The sequence below is a fragment of the Cyprinus carpio genome, chromosome A19 (genome assembly GCF_018340385.1).
Source record: "Cyprinus carpio isolate SPL01 chromosome A19, ASM1834038v1, whole genome shotgun sequence".
Taxonomy (NCBI): domain Eukaryota; kingdom Metazoa; phylum Chordata; class Actinopteri; order Cypriniformes; family Cyprinidae; genus Cyprinus; species Cyprinus carpio.
The window spans coordinates 15334608-15362472 of NC_056590.1; the positions used below are offsets into that span (position 1 = coordinate 15334608).

At 34.8% G+C, this 27865-nt stretch overlaps 1 protein-coding gene across 3 annotated transcripts in view; it reads right to left on the reverse strand.

Annotated features, from left to right (window-relative positions):
* The window catches only part of LOC109093761 (dysbindin-like), a 34101-nt gene extending 15928 nt beyond the window's left edge, over window positions 1–18173 (reverse strand). For all 3 annotated transcript variants that reach the window (XR_006162640.1, XM_042776729.1, XM_042776728.1), the window contains exon 1: window positions 17918–18173. Coding sequence is in view for 2 of the 3 variants with exons in the window: in XM_042776729.1 (XP_042632663.1) it covers window positions 17918–18137 (220 nt within the window). In the remaining variant the exon portion in view is untranslated. The remainder of the gene's footprint in view (window positions 1–17917) is intronic.
* Between the last annotated feature and the right edge of the window lie 9692 nt (window positions 18174–27865).

Consider the following 27865-nt stretch of genomic DNA (forward strand, 5'->3'; position numbering starts at 1 on the left):
AAATAATAGTTGTGAATATATAATAAACTTGAGAACAGTTGTCAAAAACAAACTTTTGCTAATACTTTACCTCACAGTGTTATTCGGCTATCCAGTGCTGAGCTTCGATGAAACTTCACGAGACCGGCGAGATGCTTCCACAGGGCGGGAGATACGTGGCGTGATTGACAGCTTTGACACCAAATGGATATATGTGAAAATCAGATGACATGATTTCACAACTTTTCATTGGCCATTTAGATATGTGAAGCATAGGACATTCAATCAGTTGAAAAATCTCAAAATCGGCAAAATGGACATAGGTGGTTTTCATCGGACAGCGACGATATGCAAAATGTGAAACTGCAATATTATTTGCAGTCTATAGTATTTTATAATTATTTGTACAATAATATTTAACCTGCTTTGTGTCTGTATTTAATTCAAAAGAGATTTATTAAAACAAGTTTATGAGATTCATGCATCCGTTTAATCTTGATCAAGAACAACTACTGATCAAGAATTGGAGTGGCATCGGCCGTTAGATCATTTTAAAATGTCAAATAGCCTTCGATTTACAGGTTATATATAACTGCATCTGTCTCTGTCGTAGACTTGTGAACATTTATTTTTAATGCGGATCCCATACTGTAACCTAAAATAAATGTGCTCTATTATTATTCATATTCAAGTGTTTGTGTCGAAAATTAATACACATGCATTACAGGGAGGCGCCCTCGTGATCACTTGAATTTTTTCCTGATAATGAAATAACTTAAAATTGGGGTGTCTCACATACATGAGATATATATCAACAGAAAGCTTGAAATGTTTACTTTTAAAAGAACCAATTCAAAACAAAAACAAATACTCCCTGATTATGTAATCAGTGAAGGTCGCATTTCTCTTTAAAGGAGGGTCCATGTGGAGAGAGTCAGCACCGTAAATGTCATCTTGCAGCCGACAAGAAAATATTAGATATTAAAAAAGAATTAAAATGTCTCCTTTTTCACAATTATTAGGTTACTTCTGCCTGTGCTTTGTGGCAAACTTAATGCATGTGCTTGAGCGTGGAATATATTAAGGCTCATTCTGGATTAGACTGTGTTAATTTAATATAAACGTGCGATTAGTTGAATAATGCCTTAATTTACTACTAGTAACTAAAAAATCTTACATGGGGGGCAGCCCTATTAAATTCCTTCTAGACATCTCTGTTAAAGTTTTTAAAGCATTATATATGCATTTGCATAAATTCTGCTTTCAGAATGGTCCTAACGGAGAGTTGACACATCCTTAACATTGAATTTTCCTCTGAAACATAAAAATGAAAATTGAAATAAAATTGATAGGCCTATTTTATTTTTTGTGAATGGTAAACCCTTCTCCATCTGCAGATATTGTTGCTTCTGGTTTGTGCATTGTAAATCACAGAAAGTCTACAAAATATGTTGTCCCCCAAAAACTCAGATCTTTTTTATCGAGTCTGTAAAGCATGTGTATTTCCCAAATCTAAAATAGCCTATAAATAACGTTCATAGATGGATAGTTTTCTGATGTCTGGACTCTGTTTGGGTTTTAGAAAAACATGAAGAGATGTTTCAATATATTGGTAATGAGTACATTTTGTTAGAATTTATTTTCAGGTTTTTATTGAACGTCATGTCAATAATGCTGGAATTTCCCAGTAATGAAACTAAAAATAATTAGCAGACATTTGCTTAAACCTGCTCTGCAAGTTTGAAATGCTCATCAGATATTCTCCATATGAAAGAGCAAGAGATTCACACCTTTATTTCAACCCCCACAAGCTGTACAGAACTAACCCCAAACCCCAACCCCCTCCAGCTGAACTTAATTCAGTCACACTACTGGATGCTTAGTGTAAAATGGACATGCTCTATCTAAAAAAATAAAATAAAAATAAAAAACACAGAACTGCAGAATACACACATCTGTATTAATCATTTTATATATTATTTTATTATTATTAAAAAAAATCTGAAATCACTTCTGCAACTGGACCATGGATTAACTTGATAAACCAAACTTCCCTTTTCCATTGCTTGTTTGCACAAGACAGACGCCCTCTTCATTCATCTCACTTCACAATAATAAAAATAACAGTGTCATCAAGCAGATAATTATTGTGTGCTTATTATAGTGTTTAAATGCTGGTCTTATAAGCCTAATATATATATATATATATATATATATATATATATATATATATAAATATATAATATATATATATATATGAAAAAAAAATAAATAAATAGGATTACATTAAAAAAAAAAAAAATATATATATATATATATATATATATGAACTTGACTGCCAGTGAGCAAGCTGCTTTTTGATGCTACTTTTTGAAAATGCTGTCATTCATCCAATCTCCTGCACAGCCAAATTCTGTAAACGAAACCATATTTATTTATTTATTTAAAATGGATTAATTATTATTTAAACATGATTTTTTTTATTAATAAAGGGGAAATATAAAGTGTTATATTTTTTTTTTTTTGTGTATTTTTTGGGTGTGTTGTGGGCTCTGTATTTGGGAATTAAATGTGTTAATAAAAAGGCCAGATAACGAATAAATATGTGTGACCTGCTGAAATTAAGCAAATTATTAAATGTAAGTTTCAAGCCTTTCATAATTTGTGACATTAATGTCGCCAGTGCTTACTACGATGAATTTAAAACGCATCATTTCATTTCTTGAGATAAATTGTACTTTACTTCTCCATCAGGATGTGGCCAATGGTTTCACTGGTGTTTTCTCATCATTGCAAGTTTTCAGATGCTGGCCAGTCACTTCTTCCAAGGCTCCAAACGCTGACATGTGACCAGACTGCTCCACTGCAACTACATAGTGTGTGTGTACTTTCAGCACTAAGACTTAAGGTAATATGTGTAAAAGTTTAAGAGTGTTTACTATAATTACAATATGCTTTATTGTTCTCAGTGGCATCTATAGTCTCATTCTTATTCCGAGGTCACCATAGCCACCAGATCAAGTCTGTATCCAAATCAGATGGTGGATCCACACCTAGACATGCCCTCGACAGCCCTGAATGTCAGCGGAGATCAGGACAACTAGATGAGCCCCAGAGACAGATCCCCTCCAAAGACCTTGTCACCTAGACAGCCATCAGGACAAGACCACAGGAACCAGACCAGCACAATCTGACCTGTGTTGCAGCCTGCAATTAAACTGCTGGATTTGTAAAGCTGCTTTGTCACAATCTGTTGGGTAAAAAGCACTTATAAATACAGTGACTGGACTTTTCTTCTTGACTCAGTTCAGTTGAACTGTATCACCTTTATTTTTATTTTTTTCTGATTTCTGCCTCATTTTAATGATGTAATTGTGAACAGTAGTAATATTTGTAAATGTTTGTTTGCAAACATTGTTTAACTTGTTAAACAAATGTTTAAAATAAAATTTCCAGTTGTATTACAAATGTAATGTTTGACAACTGGAGCACTTTAAATGGATAGCTCACCCAAAATTGGAAATTTGCTGTCATTTTATTGACCCTCAGGCCATCCCAGATGTCAGTGACTTTTTTTATTCAGTAAAACAGTAAAGAAGAATTTTATCTGAAACTGTGATCCTTGGCGATTCATACATTGCACGTCTGTGGCTGCTGGTTTTTGATTGTTTAGCTGCATAAGGCCTAAGTGTAATTTGGTCTTGTCTGTATATGTTTGTTTGTCTCTCAAAAGCCGGCAGCCAGAGATGTGCAGTTTATGAATTGCAATGTTTTTTAAAGACAATGATTTCACCTAAAAATTCCTTTACTGTTCAATTGAAGAAAAAAGTTATTTAACAGTCAATTAACAGCAAATTTTAATTTTGGGTGAACTATCCCTTAAGCCTGCATGTTTAGTCTGTATGACTAATGTTATAAATGCAGATTGTTATTAAATAAAGGCTATTATGTGTTGTAATGTGTGTGTTTTAGTGATTCATAGACACCAGGTAGTAATTTTCTTAAACTCAATATAAAATATTATAACTAGTTCCAAAGCAATTTCTTATGATGGCCAAATAATAAATCTTAGTTGAGGTAACATGTGAAACACATGTAGTGAATGGTTAAATTTTAATTGACACAATTTGCTGTAGTTTTCTAAATGTTTGACCAATTTAATAATTTTACTTGAATAAACTATAAAACTATTTCAGTAAAGTTTGAGCCAACTAAAAAACAATTCATGCAACACTTTGAAGACAGAAATTGACTGAACGTAAAATTTCTGTTGAACTTGTTACTAAATAATAATTAGTTGAAACGGCTTGAAAGTTTTTACAGTGTGGCATAATGCACACATCCTTAAATGTAATTCCAAGTTAATATCCCATTTTTTGTACGATTTCTAGTTTTTTATGTCGCAGGTTTAGCCTATTATTATTTATTTCTCATAACTTGTTTTGTTAAAGTTTTTTTTTAATTATTATTTATTTATTTATTTTTTATGGTGTGAGAGGAAGAGCAGTAAGAGCCTTTGTGTAGCCTAAGTTACTTTTTTTGTTGATGCATTAGGCTGCAGCCTATACGACTATCTCACATTTTGAAATTAATTTTCTAAAAATAAATTTTTAATTAATTTTCTAATGATTTTTAAGGATGTTATAATTTTATATTATAAAGTTATTTTTGTTTTATTTTGTTATTTGATCTCTGTTTACAAAACAAAATATAATTGCAGTCAGATTGCAAACTGTCTCTTTGCACCACCTGGCGGTAGTTTTGTGAACGACTTTAACACGCGACTGACTTTTAGTTAACGCAGCAGTGGTACATGCAGTGGTATTGGGCATTTTGGTTGGCCACCTACTGTAACAAGAACATGACCAATTTAAGTTTATAGGATAACTAAACTATAAATTTCAACAAAAATTTAGCGTCAACAACAGACGTTGCATCAATCGATTTATTCGATTTCTAATTAGCTAAAACGGACTTATCGGGTTGTGTGCCCAAACAGCAAGGGTGCTTGTCAGTTTCTGCTGTAAAATGTGAAATTGCTATGCACTGACAGTGGACAATACCGACTTTTGTTACAAAACGTGTTTATGGTTCAGAACGTGCGATATGTGGAGAATAAGTACTAGTACTGAATGGAAAAGACACTAGTATCTAAAAAAATAAGTACTAGTAGCATGAAAATTGATACCAGTACTGTTTATAAATTAAATATTAAAACGGCTTGCCATATGTTCGGCTCCTTTGCATTTATTCCCCCAGTGTTGACAATTTCAATACAAAACCACTATTAAAAAGTGGAGACATGGTAGTATTAATAATCCTCTTTTTGTCTTGCAGTTTTTGTGATTCTGTTTATTAAAGGCAACTCTCTCTGGTACAGAGTGTAAAAGTCAGGAAGTAAAAATATTTATTAGGCAAACTATGTACCCACAATAATTTAAATATGTGTGTCTTTGGGTTAGGATAATGCAGTTTATACCTTTTCTCATATATAGGAATTTTTAAATGCATGCACACGCACACATATGTATGTATGACAACATTTACAATGGTTATATAATAATATAATATAATATATGACCCCAAACTATAATAAAGGCCAGTCTTACGCATGAAAGACCACAAGCATGAGAAAGAGAATGAAGGGGGTGGAAGACACTAGGACAAAAATAGATTCCCACATTTCAGCAAGTATGATTCTTAGGGTTGTGCTATCTAACCCTCCAGATCTGTACATCTTATGTTAATTTGATTTGACTGAATAGGAATGTAGATGAGCTTTGCCCTTTGATAGAGGTAAAATGGTGTTATGTTAAATATGTGCCATCCTCATGCCAACCCACACATTTCCCTGGGTAATTGTTAGAGGAAGCTGCAACAATCCCAGCTTACCAAGGTCACCGTAAGCAAATGAGACGATGCAAATTAAGACGGTAACAAAGAACTGAAGATTGTGCAAGATGATGCCTTAGTGCTGTGGGCTTCCTTAAGTAAAGTTTTCATTTGTGAATTGATACAAAAATGTCATAATCATTCACAAATGCATTATTATTAACACCAAAAGATTAATGCTAATGCTATTTTATTTATTTTTTACAATATAACGTGCCAGTGTTAAGGCACAGATGAACCATGACTTGCTATTGTTATTATTTTCAAAATATTTTTATTTACCCAAAAGAGAAAGCATATACATTTGAAATAAAGTCAGCTTTTAGTATACACATCAAAGTATATCAATGCAAAAACTTTTCTTTAAAACTGTCATTAATAAACCCAACTATCAGATTTGCAGGACTTCTGCTAGTATCTGCTGGCTAAAGCAGGTGCATGTCTCACAGCGGGTATCAGTTTCAATTGTCTGCATTCTACCATGCGTCTTAGTATTGATAAAGCTATAAATACCACTTTAACCCTGAAATATGATATGATAGATTCTAAAGTAGTCTGACGGTGCAGTGATAGCCTGTCTGAAAGGACTAGGCAGCCTGACAAGAAGATGATTAGATAAGAAGGCTCTACAGATAAAGAGTTCCCTTAAATTGGTCAGACATCCTCTTTCTGTCACTTCCCTCCAGGTCTGAGAATATCGGAGTGCTTTCAACCATAAAACAGCAGGGCTAAGATGTAGGGAAACTGCCTTAAATAAAAGGAATAGTTTTGTGGAAGAAAAAAGTCATGCCGATTTGCAGTGACACAAGGGTGATTTAACTCTGTAAAGCCTGACATATGCAATTATAGTCAGAATTAATTTTTAATTCTTAAGTTTCATTTTCATTTTTTTTTTTTTTTACATTTATTGAAACTTTAGACAAAATATTTGCATGAGCTTCATAATACATTGGTTTACTGTATCATAATACATGTTATGGTTCAAATAGTATGATATACTATTTGAGGCCCAAACTGATCAAAACTGTAAAATTTGGCCCAGCCACTGATATTTATATGGCCAAAAAGTAAGATGAAATTCTGAAAGCTTGTCACGTAAATTGGTGAGATCTTTTTATTAGTACAGCAGACTACAAATAAATATCAGTCGTCACTCTATATCTCCCAAAAATATGTCTTGGTAAGATGAATTTTAAATGCTTAGTTTTGTAATTTTTCAGGGCAAAATATATAATGCAATACAGTAATGACTTTTGATGTTTGGATAATCACCTAAACACATTGCTTCAGTCCAGTAAATGTTTATCTTGAAATATCACTAACAATATAAAAGTTAATCTTACTTTACATTTTTACAATTATATTAAAAGGTTAAAACGTTTTTGCTAAAAGGTATAAACTATCAATCAGATGTCAGAAGATTTTAGACAGTTGGTAGGGTTTACAGGGTTAAATAATGACCTAATTTAGACTTTTGTGTGAACTATTCCTATAAAAAGCAAATAATGTGGGGTTTTCAGAAGAACCATTAGCGTGTAAAGGGAAAGACTTTGATTCCTCAGGCTGTTGTTCTCTTGAGTATGAGAATGCACAGGCTTCCTGCCCACTGAAAATGCCACTATTCATTATACTGTATCTATATAGTCCAGTGCCATAACATGACATACTTCTAACAAACAACACATGAAACAGCCTACAGGAATCCTTTAAAGGACTGCTCAATCAGTCAAAACAACTGCCATTTAAATGGAAACAATGAGGAAAGATTAAGAACGGAAAAGTGTAATGTAAACTGTTAATTAAAGTCCAGTGCTGACCATTTGAACCTATTATTTTTAGTTGCTGTTTTATTAATGAGGCTGTCTAGATAGGAAAGGCAGTGTATTTGTGCACACGAGTGGAAGAGCTGTGTGTCAGGCTGAATGAGAGTCAAACCTATGATGCAATACAAAGAAAGAAGGAGTGGGTCTCCAAGTAGCCCTTTAACAGAAGTCCTCCAACCCTGTCATCATACACATTTTTATTACATTTACAATCACAGTTTAGTTCACAAATGTAAAATATACTCTCACAGTGCTACGTGTGTTTCTTTCATGATCTAAGGTGAAATTCAATGTGAGGTGTGTTAAATAGTGACCTTTGACCTCCTCATCCATGCCTGAAGATGTAAATCATGTTCTTAGGTGATTTTAATTGTGTGGTGATTTTGTTATTTAGAAACATATTATCAATGTTGAAAACTGTTTTGCTGCTTAATATTTTTGAAGATTTTTTTTTCTCAGTTTTTTTGTTAAATAGAAAGACAGCATTTATACAAACAAAAATCTTTTGTGACATTATAAAAGTCTTTATAGTCATTTTTTTTGCATAAATCACTAAACTCTATAGGCTTACTAGTAATTCAAAAGGGCCTTGAAACCTAGACTTATTTTATTATGTAGTAATGCAGTATATACATCATAAGCATTGATTTAATCCAGATAAAATGACTTCTTGCCATCCTCTTGCAGACATGCTCCAGTCTTGTTCCATTAGACGTAGTGTTAGTGGGATGTCTGACAGGGAAACATGTCAGAAATGGAAATACAGGCATGTCTTTGAGAATGACAGGCTCAGGGAGATGTTGGCGACTCGGGTGTCAGTTTATATTTGCCACTGGGCTGACAGGGATTGCTGCATCTGGAGGGGCCACAACATGGAGAGAACCATTGTGGCACAAACCATTTTGAGTGGTCTTTAATTAGAAAGTCATTACAAACCTAACCCATAATCCCTTCAGATCAGTGACAGGCAGAAAGTAAATATTGCAGTGCATTAAAATGCAAGTAACACTGCAGTACACTGCTACAGTTATGAAAAGTCCTTAAGCATTACTCAAACATCACTGGATCTAAAATTATTTGCTGAAAACTTTCAAGTGTGTGTTGTATGTTTTTGCATGTGCAAAAAATAAATCATTCAAATATGTTTACTTCCCTACAATATAGTAGGTGAAAACAGTATGTCAAAAGAGTAGTATGTCCAAATTCACAGTATTCTTGCTTCCAGCGAGATTTTAAAAGTGTGTATGCAATGGACACTAGGCCACATGAGAGGACTTGTAAATAGCATACACAACTGACGATGCAAGTCACTTAACAATGACAATGTAATACGTCAAATTTATATTCGTACTACAGATTCATACTAATGTATATAGAACATATCTTTTTAACAGTTGCGAAGAACTTATTCCATGAAGTACATACTCAGACAGTATGCGATTTTGGATGCTGCTACCGACTATACAAATGAGACGGTTGAATCATTCATTCAACAGATTAGTTCAAAAAAACCTAATTTATTCAGGAACACGACTAATCTGTGTTGTTGACAGTGCAAAAATGCACAAACTATTGGCCTGATTTTGTATGAAATGACTGATTTTCATGTTTAATACTGTAAACTGTTTGCTTTAAAGCAATCTATTGTATAAAGTGCTATTTAAATAAACGTAATGTGACTTGACTGGAGAGGCAAATTGCAGAGCTAGTGCAAACCTATCCACATCACTATGATTAGATGCTGCTATCATCATGTTGGGTTTATTTTGTTACTGAGCGGAGAGTGCAAAGCACATTTTAACATACTCATCTAAATGCCACAGGAGGTTTGCTAACAATATACCACTGCGAAGGTATTTCGACCGTCTTTTTAACCCAATAATTGAAGAACAAAAAATAACTTTGGTGTGAGTATATCAGGTCTGCACAGGTAAAAATAGCTCTTTAAGGTAAAACTGCTCAAATGTGTTTCAACAAAGCACTGTATATGCATATGGTTCCCCGGTCATTTCTATATTCTGGAGCCTTATGTTTCTCTCATTCTCTCAGACAAGAGCTGGACTACTATGTCTAAGTGTTAGCCATACTTAAAGTATTAAAATACACTGATACAGTTAAGTAGAGTATTTTTTAAGCTAGAGGGACATTGTAGTTCATCCGTTGACTGTGAAAAGCACGTCTCAGCAGTCTTACCATCCCCCTTTATTGATGTTTCCTTTTATTGTGGCCCTTTACAATACGCTAGATGTTCCCTCTGGCTGTCGAACATCTTTGTATGCTGAATGATGTGGGTTGAATGGGCTAAGGTGCTATCACAGCTCACACACACACACAAACACACACACACTGTAAAGGAACTTCTACCAGTTATTTCATTTTTACGGGACAGTAAATCATAATCCCGCAGAGCTGCTTTACTGATAGTGAGGATGTGACATGTTTTAGACTGCTGGAACTGTAAAAGCACCCTCTTCAACCAAACAGAGATAGACAGACACTATGGGAAAAAGGATTTATTTCATTTTATTGCACTGCATGTGTATATGTATTGGATCAGAAACTCTGTGTAGCACCTACAGCTCTGCATTTCATTCTGATGGATCTTAAAGCAGCTAAAGTTTATTTTTAACAAGATTCCATAATTGCAGTCTGATCTTAATAGTTTGAGCAGCATATTTCAGCATATTTAATGAAGTCTGTCTGTGTGTGTGTGTGTGTGTGTGTGTGTGTGTGTGTGTGTGTGTGTGTGTGTGTGTGTGTGGTCTTTCTGTGTAATTAACCTGCAGAAGGGATGCTAATCCCACTCTCATCTGCTGAGAGTCCAACTCAAACAACTCATTTGCTTAAAAGGCTGTTTACAGCAGATTGGGAGTTTGCTTTTCTTGTCTCCCTCTGTATATGTGTGTGTATGTGCGATCATTCTTTCACACTCAGGACTGGTGACTATTAAGGAAAAAGTGTATCTCAGCATTCTTCTCAGTTGAGACCAATTAAGCTAATGACATTGTAACATGTTAGTACATTTTCTGTGGTTTTATGCTGAATTTGCCTTTATATGTCCTTCTGTGAACAGTAGAATGCCTTCTTGGTCAGTAGTCAGACATATCAGGTCATATCAATATCTGTCATCATGTCTGAGACACTCATGTTTGGTTAAAATTGTCTTTCTTTCTGTTTAAGGTCCCAGAGACCCAACTGTGTCCATTTACCTCAGAAAAGGTATGTTTGGGGGCAGTCGTGGCCTAATGGTTAGAGAGTCTGACTTGTCGCAGGTCGCAGGTTCGAATCTTGGTACCAGCTGGGATTGTAGGTTGGGGGGAGTGAATGAGCGCTCTCTTCCACCCTCAATACCGCAGCAAAAATGGCTGTCCAGTGGTGTGTGTGTGTGTGTGTGTGTGTGTTCACTACTTGGATGGGTTAAATGCAGAGCACAAATTCTGAGACACCCTACTTGGCCACACTTCATTACATTTTGTCACTTAATTTGACAAAGGTATTATGGGATGGCATATATTGTTGCCTGTATATTTCACAAAATTATTTATATAACATATATTATTTTCTGAGATACATATCTGACTTCTACTGTAAATTAAACAGCAATTTTATTTGCAAAAAACATTAATTTGATAGTATTTTACAGTAAAATTACAAATAAGGTAATTATGAACCATTTACAGTTTTTCACCGTATACTAGATGGTAACAGACTTAACAAAAGCAGTTCTATAGACTTTTTATATAAAAAATAAAATGTGTGCTGTATACTGCATACATTGTGTATTGTGGGAATACAAATATAAAGTTGTTTTTTTTCTCTTCCTTTACCTGCCTAGTTTATTTGATAGTCAAGAAGATGTAGTTCTGTTCCTTTTATTGTCAATCAAGTAAGCCATCACTTTTTTTTTTTTTTTTTTTTTTTTTTTTTTGTTCTTGATTATTCTTGGCACCCCTTTTTCATTCTTTGAATTGGTGACTATTATTCATATTCCACAGTCAAGTGTGAATACACACCCCAAGGTGTAAATTTTTCTTTTAGTCTATGATAATGAAGTTTTCTGCATTGTACAGTTATGCTGATTGGATTAGGACTGGTGAAATGGGGCAGGTCACTATACCTGAATACTTCATTTGCATGCTTTGTTTAAGGTCATCTCCCAGGTGCTTTGTCTCCATTTCTAAGCACTGCCCCCTAAATGTATATAAAGTACAATGTATCACTGCCTTAGTTAGACTTTTGATGACTGCAGCTCCACACAGCCAGTTCTCAATAAAGTGTCCTGCTGAAGATACCCAAGAGTATCCTGGTCTTCACTTTTGAGTTTCCAACAGTATATTCATCAGAAAATCATAGTATGTGAAAATTCATTGCATTTATTTTTATTTTATGTCTCAAGTATCTAAGACGCAATACAAAAGCAATGTAACCTTTCAGTGGAAGGCGTTTGAAGCATGTTAGTTTAGTTAATTATAAATTCTTAGAAAATTAAAAAAGGTCATTATGTATGTGAAGTTAAAGAGTCATGGAGTTTCTCATACTCCAAACAGAGCATGCAAGTTAAACAAGAATAGGATGAGACAGGCAGGGTGACGTCTTCAGGATAGATTGGACAGAATCGTCTCATCTAAGAATTGTCTCTCCTTTGAACATCTATGAGAGAGTCTGAGGTCCCAGGGCTCTGGCTTAGTCTCGTCTCATCTGCCTGCACTGGAAACCAGAGGTTTAGACTTGAATCGATTCACTGTTCTGAGAACAGCTTGACTTGCCATACACCAAACCATGCAGGTTTGACGTGACTTCAGATCACTTAGAATAAGTCGTTCTCGACAGTCCCAGATGGGAACTGTGTGCAGTGATTTTTCATCAAAAGTTTGAGGGGAAAAAAACAATCCTATTAGTGTGAAATGTCATTCAAAATAACTGATTTGCTAGTGTTTATGTGCATTATTCCAGCAAGCAAGTTAATCACGTCTGGACCTGTTTGATAGCAGGACTGAAAAACAGATTTACAACCCACAATAACCGGCATAAGCTAGCTAATTATCTTCCATATTTCATTTCCATTTCATTTTGCAAATCACAATCATGGAACTTCATGGCTATTTAAAAACACATTTATAATAATAATAATAATAATAATAATAATAATAATAATAATAATAAAAATAAAAATATATGAATAATAATAATAACAAAATCATAAGTAATAATAATGTAATAATACAATAATATTGTCATTAAAAAAATAACAACAATTATGTAATAATTAAATCATAATTAATAATAATTAACTTAATTATATTATAATAATATTAAAAGTAATCAACTAATAACAACAATAAATATATTAATAAATAATATAAACAATAACAAAAATAATATTTTTCCAACTAACTAAATAAACAAACAAACATACAAATAAATAGTATATATTTGTTATAATTTTTTAGTAAGATTTGGAGGCCACAATAAAAGCTTGATTTTTAAAAACAAAACTATAATAAATGACAACAGTAATAGTATAATAAATAATTGTAAATAAATATAATAACAATAATGACAATTCAGTAATTAATTATAATAAAAATGTATATAATAAAAGTAATAAATTGTATCAAACTTAACAAATACTACTGTCAGGCCTGTGTTCCATGTCTCGTCTCGTGTTGTGTTTTCCTCCCCCACGTGCTCCAGTATGTTTATTATGCCCTTATCTGGTTTTTCCTGTTCGTGTTCCCATCTTAGTTCCATTAGTTTCAGCTGTGTTCCTTGTTTACTCCTTGATTAGTCCCATAATTTAAGTCCTGTGTGTTTTCATGTCGAGCGTCCGGAATTGTATATATCACCCCAATGATACGTGTGTTTCCCTGGTTCCTTGTAAGTTACTTAAAGTCTCTTTGTTTATGTACTGCTGGTCTCCTCGTTCCTTGCTCCAACACAGTAGCAAACGTGGCAACTACTACTACTACTACTACTAATAATAATACATAATATTTGGTATAGTAATAATAATATGATAATACTGTAATATGATATATGATAAACATGATAAAAAATAATATTTTTATAAAAACATTTTTTATAATAATTTATTTAAAAAGATAAAACAAGCAAATTAATGAATGAACGAATGAATTAATGAAAATTCTCGTTTATAGAAAAGGCTTACTGACATATTCTGTCTTGTAATACTTGACTTGTAATCAACTTGTTTGTTGTTAGCACATATCTCTTAATAGCTCATATAATTTAATCAGCCAAACAAAATGTAAAACAGCACAGCATCTTTGCTCACATTTACATTACAGTTCTATTTTCTCCTTACATACAGTATAAAGCTGCTTATGAAATATGGCTCAGTCCCAGTTCAACTATTATATCTAGATATCCATGTGTGTCTTCTGCACACTCACACATATAATAATTCCCTCTGCGCGAGTCCTCCTTTTGCGCTCTCTTCTTTACTTCCAGCTCTCGTTCTGAGCATCCACGACCATTATTCCCAAATGTTTACATACCCCTTCAACCTCCAGCACCGTCAGCACACTTCACTGCTCACACTGAGGTTAAGTAGTTTGAGCAGCACAAGGCTGTTTTCCGTCTGAGCACCTGTTTAACCAGGTGCTCTGTGAATGTGAGCGTGCTGCTGTGCCAAACTCCCTTGACTGTTTACTGTACATGTGTAATGCAGCATGACACTGAACGCTGTATTCCCATCATGATTGCTTCTGTAGCAATGTTGTAAAGATATTTAACCTTCCTTCATGTAGAGAACAAGGGGCAACATGAAAGCTAATTAAGACCTGAAACCTCACATTTTGTGACACTGCATGCTTGCAGTGTAGATAGCTTTGCTTGTTATAACTGGAGCATTCGAGAATAGCTGTATCATGTTTCTCACATTCAAGTTTGCAATTTATACTGTATACTGTGCTCAGTATGCTAATTTTGTCTTTGCATAGATGACCTACTACATTACACTTTGGGGAATACTCCTATCCCACAATGCAATGTGCTCCACCTTCCATGCAGTTCATTAGTGATTGTTTTGGAGTTGTTGTTTTTCATTAATTTCTCCTATTAAAAGTCTTAAATAATTAAACCAATATTCACAATATTCAAATCAAATCAACATTTCAAACTTTGATTTGAGTCAAAAAAGTATTTGAAAATTGGACAAAAAGTCAAAGACTGTGTACTTTCAGTTATAATGAGGGGAAAGAGCTACAAACCCATGAAGCACTGTGAATGACGCTCAAATTAAAATGATGTAGTAAAATAAAACTGTTGATTATGCTTATAGAAAAATATATTTGATTTTTATTCTAAAATATGCAGATACATACAAATATAGTAGTTTGAGAGCGTAAGAAGACTAATTTATCACATTTGCAGTGCTTCATGGACAGGCTAAAGAGTTATTTTAGTGCGATTTTCAGTTCTCTGATTGGTGGAGATTCTCTCCAGAATCATGGGTAATGTAGTTTCACTGGTAATTCTGCTGTTAAGGTGTTAGGAATGAACCAATGATATTATATTTATCACATCCTTCTTGACTCATTATTTGATTTTCATTATTTAATAATATTTGACTTTATTATTAGATTGCAGCATTAAGACATTGTTTCCACAAAAATTGGTTTAAAATGGCAAAATAATCTGAGATAATAACTGTATACCATTTACTGAATTAAACATGCATCAAGATAAGGTCATGTGACAAATGTAGCATTCTACTGTTTAAAATGTTTATCTAAGCATAGCGTTTACAAGTAGGTAGTTCACAGTAGTATGGTAGTTTAGTTAAGCTAGGTAGCAATATACTAAATACTAATGTAGTTTGCATTACTGACAGCTTTAATTATATCAAGTATTATTGTTTTGTTGTGTTGTGTTGCACATATGCGACACAGACAGATTTGTTGATTAAAACGATAGGGCTATAATAATCTGAGAGGATCTGGCAACCCACTGATGAATAATGTGAGTCAGATCTGCTCTGCGACCTTAATAATCTAGAGACAATCAAGACATACAAAACACTGAACAAAGTGTGTGACTCGTAAAATTATATAGTAGGCCAGAGGCGATGTTTGTGCTCAATAAAGAAGATATAAGGAGCATAGATGTGCAAGTTTTCTATTTATTGAGTCACATTACAATCAAAAAGTCACACATTAGACTTAAGTAAACATGGCAATTTTAAATATATTGTTTATGAAGGAAAACGTTGACCCTTTGACCTGGAAATTTTATCTTTCTGTCAAAAACATGCCTGTAAACAAGCTTTTACCTCCCTGCTTTTGTTCAACCTCAAAGAACACACACACACCTCCAAATCCAATCCATGTCATCCTTATGAAAAAATAGCAGTTTTTGAACACAGAGCAATGCCTGGAAGAGAGAGGACAAAGGCTATACAGCACACTACCAAATTTACTTGATACAAAGACACTAATCATTTCTGCCACATGCTAACTTAAACAACATTAATATTTAATGTAAAAGTAAGTGAACCCTGGCACGCAGCATGTCAAATGAAGCATTGAAGAGACAAAAGAGAAGGCAGTAAGATTAAAGCCGTGCTCTCTGTTGAATACTACTCAATAGTCTTTAATCAGCACCTCTGTCATCTCACTGACTGGCCGGCTTTAGCTGTCAGCAAAAACTGCTGTGTGTAAATCCAACCGAAGACTATTCAACAACAGTTCTCATACTTGAGCATCTCCTAAAGCCTCTTTAGGAAACAATTACCTCTAAATTTAGATTTTGTTATTATTTACTCACGCCAATGTTGTCCCAACCTGTATGACTTACTTTCTTCAGTGTAACGCAAAAGTATCTCTTTAAGATACAAATGAATGGATTAACACTGGCTTTAGCTAAACTACTGATAACACTGAAGAAACAAAATAACAATCATCTCTGATGCTGATTGGAAACCAAAGTGAGTTGAGGGTCCTTGAGAGCATGTGGTTTGAGTAATTAAAGATGAGGTTTCCAGGGTCTGAGAGAGCCTTGACAGTAAATCACATCCTGAGGAGGAGAGATGGGTGGGGGGATGGGTGGGGTCATCATAATAACGAGACTTAGAGAGCTCTCCTGCACTACTAATCAACATGGAAGCCAAACAGACCCAAGGGCAGTGGAAAAACGGCACATATAGATGTGAGGTTTTCTTGATGTATGTGTGTGCGATATCACAGTGTCTCTGTACTCAGTACTCAAGTTCATCCCCTGAGGATTCTCCCTCACACAGCTTTCACACTGACTCATACATGCTGCTATTATTCCACTCGCCGCCGCACCAACATCTTCAAACGCAATGAAATATTCACAAAAGTTTTTCTTGTGAAAAATAGCACTGGACTAAAGCTAGAAAGCTGCAGCTTGGAGACTCTATTTATTCTGAAAAATAGCACTGGACTAAAGCTAGAAAGCTGCAGCTTGGAGACTCTAGCGACAGTGTTTTAGAGCAGTGCTTCTCAACTGGTAATAAATAGGCTAATTGACATTTAAAAGATGGACAAAATACTTCCCGTCATTGCTGATGACAAAGGATTGAGCAACACCTTTGGTGACTCCAAAGGTTGTGCATCCAATGAAATTCTGTTGTATTCTGATGCAATTTCATCTGCATTTGGTAGAAGCTAGTCAAACTGGACAAATTGACAATATGGAGGGGTTTCAAGACATTCTCTTACTTAAAAGAAGATTAACACAGGTTTTGCTGACTACAGTGTTATGTGCAATGGATTATTGGCTGCCAGGAGCATGAGATGGTATAATGTGAACAAATTTCAGCGTTTGATTTTAAGGGCACATTTGTCTACTTTTTTATGATAAACTACATTAATGATGGCTCACCACCTGAAGTCCAGTGTAAAATATGGATCTGGAAGGAAAAACAATTGAAAAACACCTCTAATTTAGTGCTAAAAGACACATTGCTGAGAACAGGAAAAGTCTATGTCTCACTTTCTTTGGTTCATATTATTACAAAGCCGCTGTGTGATTAACAAACATCCAAAATAATGAGACATTATATCACTCCACCCACGATTTCCACCCTCCAACTGGGAACAAAACACGCCAAGTCCAGTAAACAACTGTTATCTGAAATCCTGATCAACAGCTGCTCTGTTCCAGCATGCACATCTGTAAACAACCCATGCAGAGTCACTTCAACCATCAGCAGTAAAAGAAAGAGAGATGGTACTTACAAGAATTCCTCTTGCTGCTGCTGGCGGATCCTGGGGAAGACATCCCAAAGCCGCTGCTGAGTCTGACCAGGAGTCTTACAGTGGGAGTACTGGAGTGTTGTTGTTCGTTTACAGCACAGGCCACCCGCCACACATCCTGAACGTCTAGACAAGCAGCACTGGATGGAGGGTTAGAGACACACACACACACGGCCAGTGATGCTGTGGAGCAGTGCAGCATGCAGCGAGCGCTTGGCTGTCTGGTGGACCGAGAGGCAAAGCAGCAGAGAGTAGTAGATAGGAATGTACCACTCAGCATCTTAGGAGGGGAACTGCATTCATAGAGCATGGCAATCATGAATAGAAGAGGTAGAAGAACACAGAAGATAAAAGGAAAGAGTAACATTCTTCAAAAGATCTTCTTTTGTACTCCACAGAAGATGTAAAGTCTTACAGGTTTGAAACGGCATGTTGGTGAGTAAATGATGACAGAATTTTAATTTTTAGGTCAACTATTCCTTTAGTTCACATTTTTACATTCACACAGGTCAGGGAGAAATATGCAACCTGCTGTTACCTTTGCTCATTTCTGGGCACAGATTTAAGCCACTTACCTGAGCTGCACATGTCATATGACTAATCACTTCAGAATCATAGCACAATAGTTCAGTGAAAATGCTGACTGAATGATGGCAGGAAAAGAACTCTTACAGTCCCAAACCCTTCGCTACTAATCATCCTGATGTCTAACAATGACATTAATGGTAGCGGACAGGAAAGAATATTAGTCCAGTTTATTTCAAGAGACCTCCAAAAAACATCAACAACCAATAAATCCCAATGTCCATTAAAAAAGGTATTTTAAGTCAGAAAAGACCAATGTATTTTAGTATAATTGAGGTATTTTTATAGTTTTCATTGAAATGTTGATATTAATACATTGATACATTAATGTTAACCCCCATATATAACATACATGAAATTACCACGCAGCAGATCAATACAGGTGGAGCTGGGGAAGGTGGAGGGTTTCTGAAGCTAAAGATTTTAGTTACAATATAGTTAACTGTAATAGAATAGCCAGTTGCACTTGAAAAGTCTTGAATGAAGAAATGCTTATTGGCAGCAATAAGGTGTAGTTTCAGATTCTGCCAGCAGGGGTAAAACAATCTCATGCTAACCAGCAAAACCTTGATCCTTAACCCTAAAATAGAACTAAATCTCAAGCTTTGTTGAATTCAACCATGATAACCATGAGAAAAGAATTGTGAGAAAACTTATTTATGGCCCTTCACACCCATCTTTAAATCACCTGCGAATCACTCATGCACAAATTCACCAGTTCAATTCATTTGTCTAAGTACCACAAAAACACCACCACATTTGCCAGTTAACAATAGCATCCAACATGAATGATACACCCCGGCTGTCAATATGAAGCTAATTAGATATCATAACGAATACATGTAATTGGTTTGAGAGGCAGGGAGCTGCAGCTCCTCTTGATTGCCTCTCCAAATGATTGGCCGCCAACTGTAGCGCCATCCCAGAGTGAATCATTTAAGAGCTCAATTAGCAGAAGATTAGATTAGCACAGCTAATACAAATCTGTTGTTATTCGAGACAGTCCTGTACATGAAGCATATAGCTTTATTAAAAACAGAGAAAATGGCACTTTTTACTTGTATTAGATTGATTTATTTGGCAGACGCTGATAACATGCACTGATAAATTTTGTACAATAAGACCTGAAATGTGAGCATTAAAGGAATAGCTCACCAAAAAATAAAAAGTTGCTGAAAAGTCTACTCACCATTAGGCCAGGCAAGATGTAGATGAGTTTGTTTCTACATTGGAACAGATTTGGAGAAATTTAGCATTACATCACCTGCTCACCAGTGGATTTTCTGCAGTGAATGGGTGCCGTCAGAATGAGAGTCCAAACAGCTGATAAAACCATCACAATAATCCACAAGTAATCCACACCACTCCAGTCCATCAGTTAACATCTTGTGAAGTGAAAAGCTGCATTTTTGTAAGGAACAAATACATCATTAAGACTTTAAACTGTTCCTTTTGGCCAAAATACCAGTCCATTGCCTATAATAAAGCTTCCACCAGTAAAAATGTCCAGCTGTCCAAATATTTGTTAAGAACTGTTTTGGACTTGTTTTCACTTGTAAACAGTGCTTGATCTATGCATATTTCTCTCCTAATTCACTGGAGAAAGCAACATTATGGATTATGACCTCATATTTTAGTCAAAAGCAACGGTTTGGAGTTAAACCCATCTTAATGATCGATTTGTTTCATACAAACACACAGCTTTTTACTTCACAAGACATGGTGTGGATTATTTGTGGATTATTGTGATGTTTTAATCAGCTGTTTGGACTCTCATTCTGACGGCACCCATTCACTGCAGAGGATCCACAGGTGAGCAAGTGATGTAATGCTGTTTTTTCCAAAGAAGAGACTCATCTGCTTCTTCCTGCAGATTTACATTTTTGGAAAAACTATTCCTTTAAGAAATTGAACAAGTTTAGATTTTATGTTGTGTTTTCACACTTAGAATACATTATTAACAAGCCCTTAAAGCCCCTAAGAAGTCATTTAGGATTAAAGTAAGCAAGTGTCATTTGTGAGAAGCACATTAAAAAAATGGATTCACTCGAACTAATCCCTGCAGCTGTGGAAAACAGCCACGTCTGCAGGAATGCTGCACTGCACACAAAAGCAATGCCTCTCAATCACCATAACGTCAATAGTGACCTCAGAAGCTATGATTTTCAATCGCCTTTAGGAGCAGCCCACATTAAAGTCTGCAGCGCTGGCATCGATAGCATTATAACTAATGCTGATCTCAGAAGAATCTGGGATATATATTAAACCATATGAGCAAAGGTTTCTGGGTAACATGATATCATACAATGTAGAGCAGTCGTGCTAGTTTTGCATGCCAATTGATTTTGTAGTATGTAGCAAATTAGAACACAGAAATTGTGTTTTGAGTCGAAAGGCTCATTATGCAAACTTGTTTTCCAGACAAAACATTTCCCTTCAAGTGATGCTCTGTGAAATGCACAAATCGCTGGTGTGATTCATTCAGGCACCATGAATGGCTTTTGATTTAGCGTTTTTGATCTCCAGAGGTCTGCAGCAACCAAAATAACTTGATTTTGTTGGTATTATTCTGCTGTCTGTTTTGTAGAGAGCACAGACACATGATCAATCCCACTGTGTCTCTGGAGATCAAAGAGCTGGAAGACAGTCTAACTGGTTCCTAGACTTTCAGCCTCAGGATCAACAGTTTTGATCAAATAATGTCCAACCATACTCCAGCCACCCCTCCACATACACACTGTGGCTAAATCTATTATTCATATACAATGTAGTTGCTAGAAAATACTATTTTAGTCTGATTTTTTTCATGTCATGACAGAATAAATATTTTACAAAAATGTACAAGGAACATAAAACATAGTACTGAGTACAATAAACCAAACCTTTAGCCTGATGCCAAATGTATCTATTATTATTTATTTAAAATAATATTATTTTAATACTAATATTAATTTAAAATTAAAGTCAATAAAAAAATATTGCATTAAGAGTAATATTGCTTATTTGTTTGTGTTTTATTGTTATATTATTTGTTTATTGTTATATAATTTTATTTCTTTTTGTTGTTGTTGAAATAATAACTAAATATTTTAGATGTAAACATTTTATGTTCATCATCAGATCATAATTTTAAAATGTATTTAATTAATAAACAAATCATGTGCCCAAACATAATAATATTATTAATTTTGTTTGTGCTTTATTTTCAGTTTTTTTATATAACAATAAATTAATATTTTATATTTAAATAATAATTTCATCATGAGTTCATAATTTAAACATTTAAAAAAGATGTTTTAAAAAGATGTAATTTGAAAAAAAATGTAAAGTTTTAAAGAATTGAATGTTTTAAAACAAAACTCATGTGGCCATTAATAATTATTTATTTTAACTGTTGGTGTGCTTTATTGTTTTTTTCTTTTTTTTATTATTATTATTTTTATTTTTTTACTTTTAGTACTTAAATATTTTAGATATAAATATTTTCATATTTTCACCAAATCATAATTTTAAAATGCATTTAATTTTGTTAAACAAAAACCATGTGCCAAAATTTAATCCAAAATCTGTCTTTTTATTATTTTGAATAATATGATACACAATAGAATTTTATATCACACAATATGATTATAGACAAGAATCAGAAAATGTACCATATAATGTAATTCATTTATTAATTCATTCATTTAAATCCTTAAGGGAACATATGTTAGAAAAAAACATTTCCAACTGTTACAAATTAATAAAAAAAAATGTAACATAATTATAACATAGAGATAAATAAATATCTAATATTAGTTAGAAAAAAAATAAATAAAATATAAATACTCTTAAAGACACCAGGAAATCATTCAATTATTTATCCATGCACATCATTATTATTATTATTGAAATTCAAATTCAAATTTTCAAAGGTCTATATGTTCCTTAATTGATGAGAGTCACACTGCAACCCTTTAAGCACTATATCAAAAACACTCTGAACCTGCAGGACAGCTGAGGATCATGTTTGATTATTTTGCACACAAGAAAACTCTACAGAGTGAATGTGAAAAACACAAAGCAAAACTGAAATATGACTGCTGAGACTGCTGAGTGCTTTTTCAGAGTCATCTGTTCTGCCCGGTAACTGTGCAGAGCTCATACTCCAGCCGTACACATGTGCCAGATCAGCAAACTGGATTACTGGACTCTTTTTCCTTTTCTCATTAAAACGAGAGAGGACAAGTGTACATTCTATGTGTAATGAGGCGTAATACTGTTTGCCTTTGAACATTTTACCCAGGGGAATGAACCGCTGAGCTCTCAGCTGATCATATACTCTTTTCAACAGTGAAATTTACTCCTTTACTCACTCCATTGACATGATACCTGTACATGTGTTGAAATTACTTCCATATGTGCTCACAGCAGTTGTTTGAGCAGGCGACCTCAATTCTTTCTGATACTGTATATCAATTAGGCTGATGTTAACAATGTTTTATTACATGGAAGAGCTTAGCTTCTGACGCGAAACGCATCTCTCCTGTTCTCCTCTTCACTTTCATTCCCTCAGTAGGGAGATTTAGAAATGGAAAAGCCACATGCACTTGACATTTGACAGTGTAATGTAAGGGCCGGGTTCAGCACTAGAGACCTCTGGGCATGTTTGATGTCAGAATGTGTTAGCTGTGAGGGTCTACTCACATAGATTAGCATTCAAATCTGATGCAGGCTTAAGCATGAGGTTTATTCAGGGTTTATGGGGAAATGTGAATCGTATTACAGCAATGATGACTTCCAGTGGACCACAGCTAATACAGAACACAAAGTTTACTATATATACAGTATATACTCCCAATTTGCTAATTTGCTGCTTATATGCGTATGTGGCTGGAAGGACAATAAATTTCACTTGACTTGATGTCAGTTGTTTTAAACTTGTGCAATCATGCATGCTCTCTATGCAATATTTGGCGCCCTGAACATGGAAAACCCCTGCTGAGGTCTCTCGCAATCTCTGTGCAAGACTCTGTGAACACAGACATGTATGAGATCCTGATTTTAGTATAGGATTTCAATATTACAGAGCTCAGAAGAGGTTAACAAAAGTAAATGCAAAGCAAGGTGCTGAGGTGTGTGTGGAAGAGGGTCCCGACAGACTTCACAAGTGTCCAGGCCTGCAGTATAACTACTCTGAAACCTGCTGGCTACATGACTGTGAAGGTAGGAGGCGGTTGCTAAGCAACACTATGCTCGGGGCAACTTTCAAATTTTGAATCATAGCTCCCTTTGGCTTCTCCTCAGAATCAGAGGTGAACGAGTGTTTGTACAAGTTTTTCACCGCCAGAGGAAAAACATACATTTACAAGACTACTGCACTGATGTCAGTGAGATCAGAGCAACAGCTGTATGAGGTCATGGGGGGGTTGAAGACGGCTGTATGTGAAGAGAAGTGGGAAGGATGTTCGGGCAGGTGTTCTGTCACTTTGACAGATGTGTTTTTCTCCACAGGCGGGTGGGTTTGCCATCCATCTGTCAAATGGCCATCACTGAGCATAAATACAGAAAACATGGACTTTACCACAGCAGCAGGCAATACAGTCAGTTCAGACCTGTGTCAAACACTCCTCAGCAGGTGTTCCTGCCTTCAGATGAGATGTACACACACACAGAGAGAGAGAGAGAGAAAGTTGTTGCAGTATCTCTTACAGGCCATCTGTTCATTCTACAGTCCTCTTGAAGAGACATGATTTCTGCTTTTCAAAGATGCGGGATGCCATCTACGTTTTTCCCACAGTGCTTCAATCTTTTGGTTCAGAATGAGTTGGTAGGCAAATTGTTCTGCACAGTGCGTAAAACCACAAGCAAATATCGTGTTTATACCAATGCGCTCAATGAATTTCTGAAAGGTAAAATAGAATAGAATAGAATAGAATAGAAACTCTTTTTTAAAAAAACATTTAAAAAACTGTCTTCTTGTCAGACTCTGTTCCGTGTTTTGTGTATGTTTTGCTCCCTCTGACACAGTTTTCGTCCTTATGTTGATTTCATTCCAGGTGTTCCCCGTTTGTTTTCACTGAATCCAGGTGTGTCTAATCGTTAGTCCCTTGTTATCCTGTGCTTAAAAACCCCAATCCTTTCAGTTAGTGTTTGTCCGGTATTGTTGATGTCTACTCCTTGTGCTACAGTATGTGTGAGTCCCCACGATATAAATAAATTATTTTGTTTTGTACTCCTGGTCTCCTCGTTCCTCGCTCTGTGTTCCCGCACCGTAGGAAAACGTGACACTTCTATTGTACTATAGGTTAATATTAAATTTATTCCAGTAATCAAAGCTGAATTTTCAGCATCATTACTCCAGTCTTCAGTGTCACATTATCCTTCAGAAATCATTATGATATGCTGAATTGCTGCTCAAGAAACATTTCTTATTATCGTCAATGTTGAAAACTGTTATGCTTAATTTTTATGGAAACCAAGGTACATTTTTTTCAGAAGTGATTTGTAGAAAATTCAAAAGACTAGCATTTATTTGAAATTTTTGTAGCATTATAAATAATAATAATAATATATTTTATTTATGGGCGTCTTATTTGACACTCAAGGATGCCTTACATGCCAATAAAACACATAAAACAGTTAACAAGCAGCAATAAAATTCAAAGCCCATATTCATAGATTTACAAATATTAGGAAATGCCTGCCTAAAAAAGATTTGTCTTCAAATGAGATTTGAAAATAGGAAGAGAGTCACTATTACGAATGTCTTGTGGAAGTAAACTCCACAGATGAAGAGCAGCGTAGCTAAAAGCTCGAGATCAGCACTAAACGAAACGCGTACAAGGAAGAACTAAAGAGAATGTAGACGATGATCTGAGTGTTTTGAGAGGGAGTATGTTAAAAGTAGGTCAGATAAGTAAGAAGAAGCCTGGTTATGTAATGCCTTATAAACAAGAAGTAAAATTTTTAAATCAATACACTGTTTAACAGGAAGCCAGTGCAGTTGTTGGAGAATGGATCAGTCTTTACTGGCACTTCTGATCAATTTAATGCATGCTTGATTAATAAAATGATTAAATATTTTCATAAAATGTCAGTTTTATCAAATTCATTTCATTTTTATAGATTTTATTTTGTACATTTATTTCTCAGCAAATATCTTTCTTTCTGGTTTGGAAACCAAGACATATTTTATGAGGGTAGATGTGCACACCATCAGTCATGTTTCCTGTATGTGAAGCTCTTCAGTCATCAGTCATTCATTACCTCGGTCAATAACCAGAGTGTTATAGTGCTCTTTTACTGCAGACGAACAGAAACTCAAATTGAAAGTTTATTACGACTGCCACTGGGTGAAGACAGCGAGAGTCCTATCAAGAGATCGCAGACGGTAAAAAGATGGCTACTGAGTTCAAATACAAAAACCTATTCTGTATCTAGCACTGAGTCAAATCGAATTATACCTCAGAGTCTGTCAATAGATTTTAATATTTTATTTTAAACCAGAACATTCCCTCAAAATGGCTACTTATCTATAGAAGTAATAATTAAACCCCTATCTATCTATCTATCTATCTATGAAACAGCACTCTTTTGTCCTCAGTTTCTGTGGACTCAGATTGCATCACACTGAAGCCCATGCAATTGGATTGGCCTTCTATTCTTTACAATTAATAATTTCTAAATCACTATTAGAGAGATTTACAGTTTTCATTTGCTCAGATAACGGCAGACAGTAAAAACCTTTTAAGTGTTCGTTATAAGAAATTATTAAGTGAGTCCTGATGTTTATGTAGAAATGTTGAATATCTTCCCACTGCTGAATAAGAAATTAGGTCTCCTTGCAGCCTGGATGTCTGGAACTCCTCTAATATGTTTTTGCTATGGCAGCACATCCATTTCTCACTAGCCTTGCATAAATCTTCTTTGCAACACTTCGTTTGCTAAGCTATTTTTTAACATTGTTTGAGGAAAATTGTAAGCGGTGCATTGCTAGAAAGTAGAGTGTTCTGGATAGTTTAAACAAAACACCAAAACAAAACAAAAAAGATAAAATGACTCAATAAAACGTAGACAAAACAAAACCGAGCAAAACATCAAAGCAAAACAACAAAGCCTAGACAAAACCAAACCAAAACAATTAAACACAAAGCAAAAACAAATCTCTAAATGAAAGAAGACAAACAAATGAATACAAAGCAAAATATAACAACAAAATCCAAAATAAAACGATATCAATGCTAGCTGAACAGTATCAGCATCACCAGCAACTGGCCATGATGAATATGTGCTTCAGTTTTGACCAGAAATACATTTTATAAACAGACTTGTAGCACACCAGCCTTGATGGTTTTTTTAACAGTGCCAGTTTCTCTTTTATTAGATTCATTTCATTTACTCTCGGCAAATTGTAATGGCTCTGTGTGTTGCGACTGCCTGCAATTTTCAATATTGCACTGCAGGAACAGACTGTGTTTGCCCGACAATAGCTATATGAGGATATTAATAATATTCAGGAGGAGCGGGTCAATGAGAAGCCAACAGGGAAAATGGAAGGGCTCGTTTTCATGTGACAATATTAGTCATTTAGTATGAAACTGGATGACAGACCCTGACATCTTAAACACAGATATTTAAGATATTTTAAGGCTCAAGTTGTCTGAAGAACCTGCACTAACTGCCAAACCACAGCTCCAACACAGTGAGATTTTGAGTGTTTCTTAATTTATCCAAAGCCAGTCCACATTGTTTTTCTTTCAGCATGCTGTCAAAAACATAATCTCCTAAATAGCACAACACTGACACTAGCTTTGCGAACTGTTTCAGATCTTTTAACTAGTACTAATGAGCTAAAATTATGTAGACAGCAAAGCATGCCTTTCCAGATTCATTTACATTCAACACAAGGATTGTCACATTATGCTGATGCCAGGCGTAAGAATGATCAAACATGCAGTGTGGCACCGTTCTTATTGCTTCTCAATATACAGCTGCACATGCACACACTTTGTGTTGGGCCTTGGATGAAATATTCATAACATATGCTGTCCATGGCCAGCTTTATTCTTGACTTTGTAGAAACTAAAAACAGACTTGATAGGTGATTTTTACTTTGTAAAACAAAGATAGTTTTGACTCTGATTGGACAAGACATGTTGGAATCCATTATAAAGAGATTAATATATGTACTCTTATTCTGTATTAATGTGCCAAGTTTGTCAACTATAAAGACGCTAATGAACTCTATTACTTGGTGGAAGAGTTGTTTATCATGATAAATGATGTAGATAATAAAAAAATTTACGAAGTCTTGTTAATAAGGGTTCATACTAGTAAACCATGCTAAATTGCCCAATTAAACTC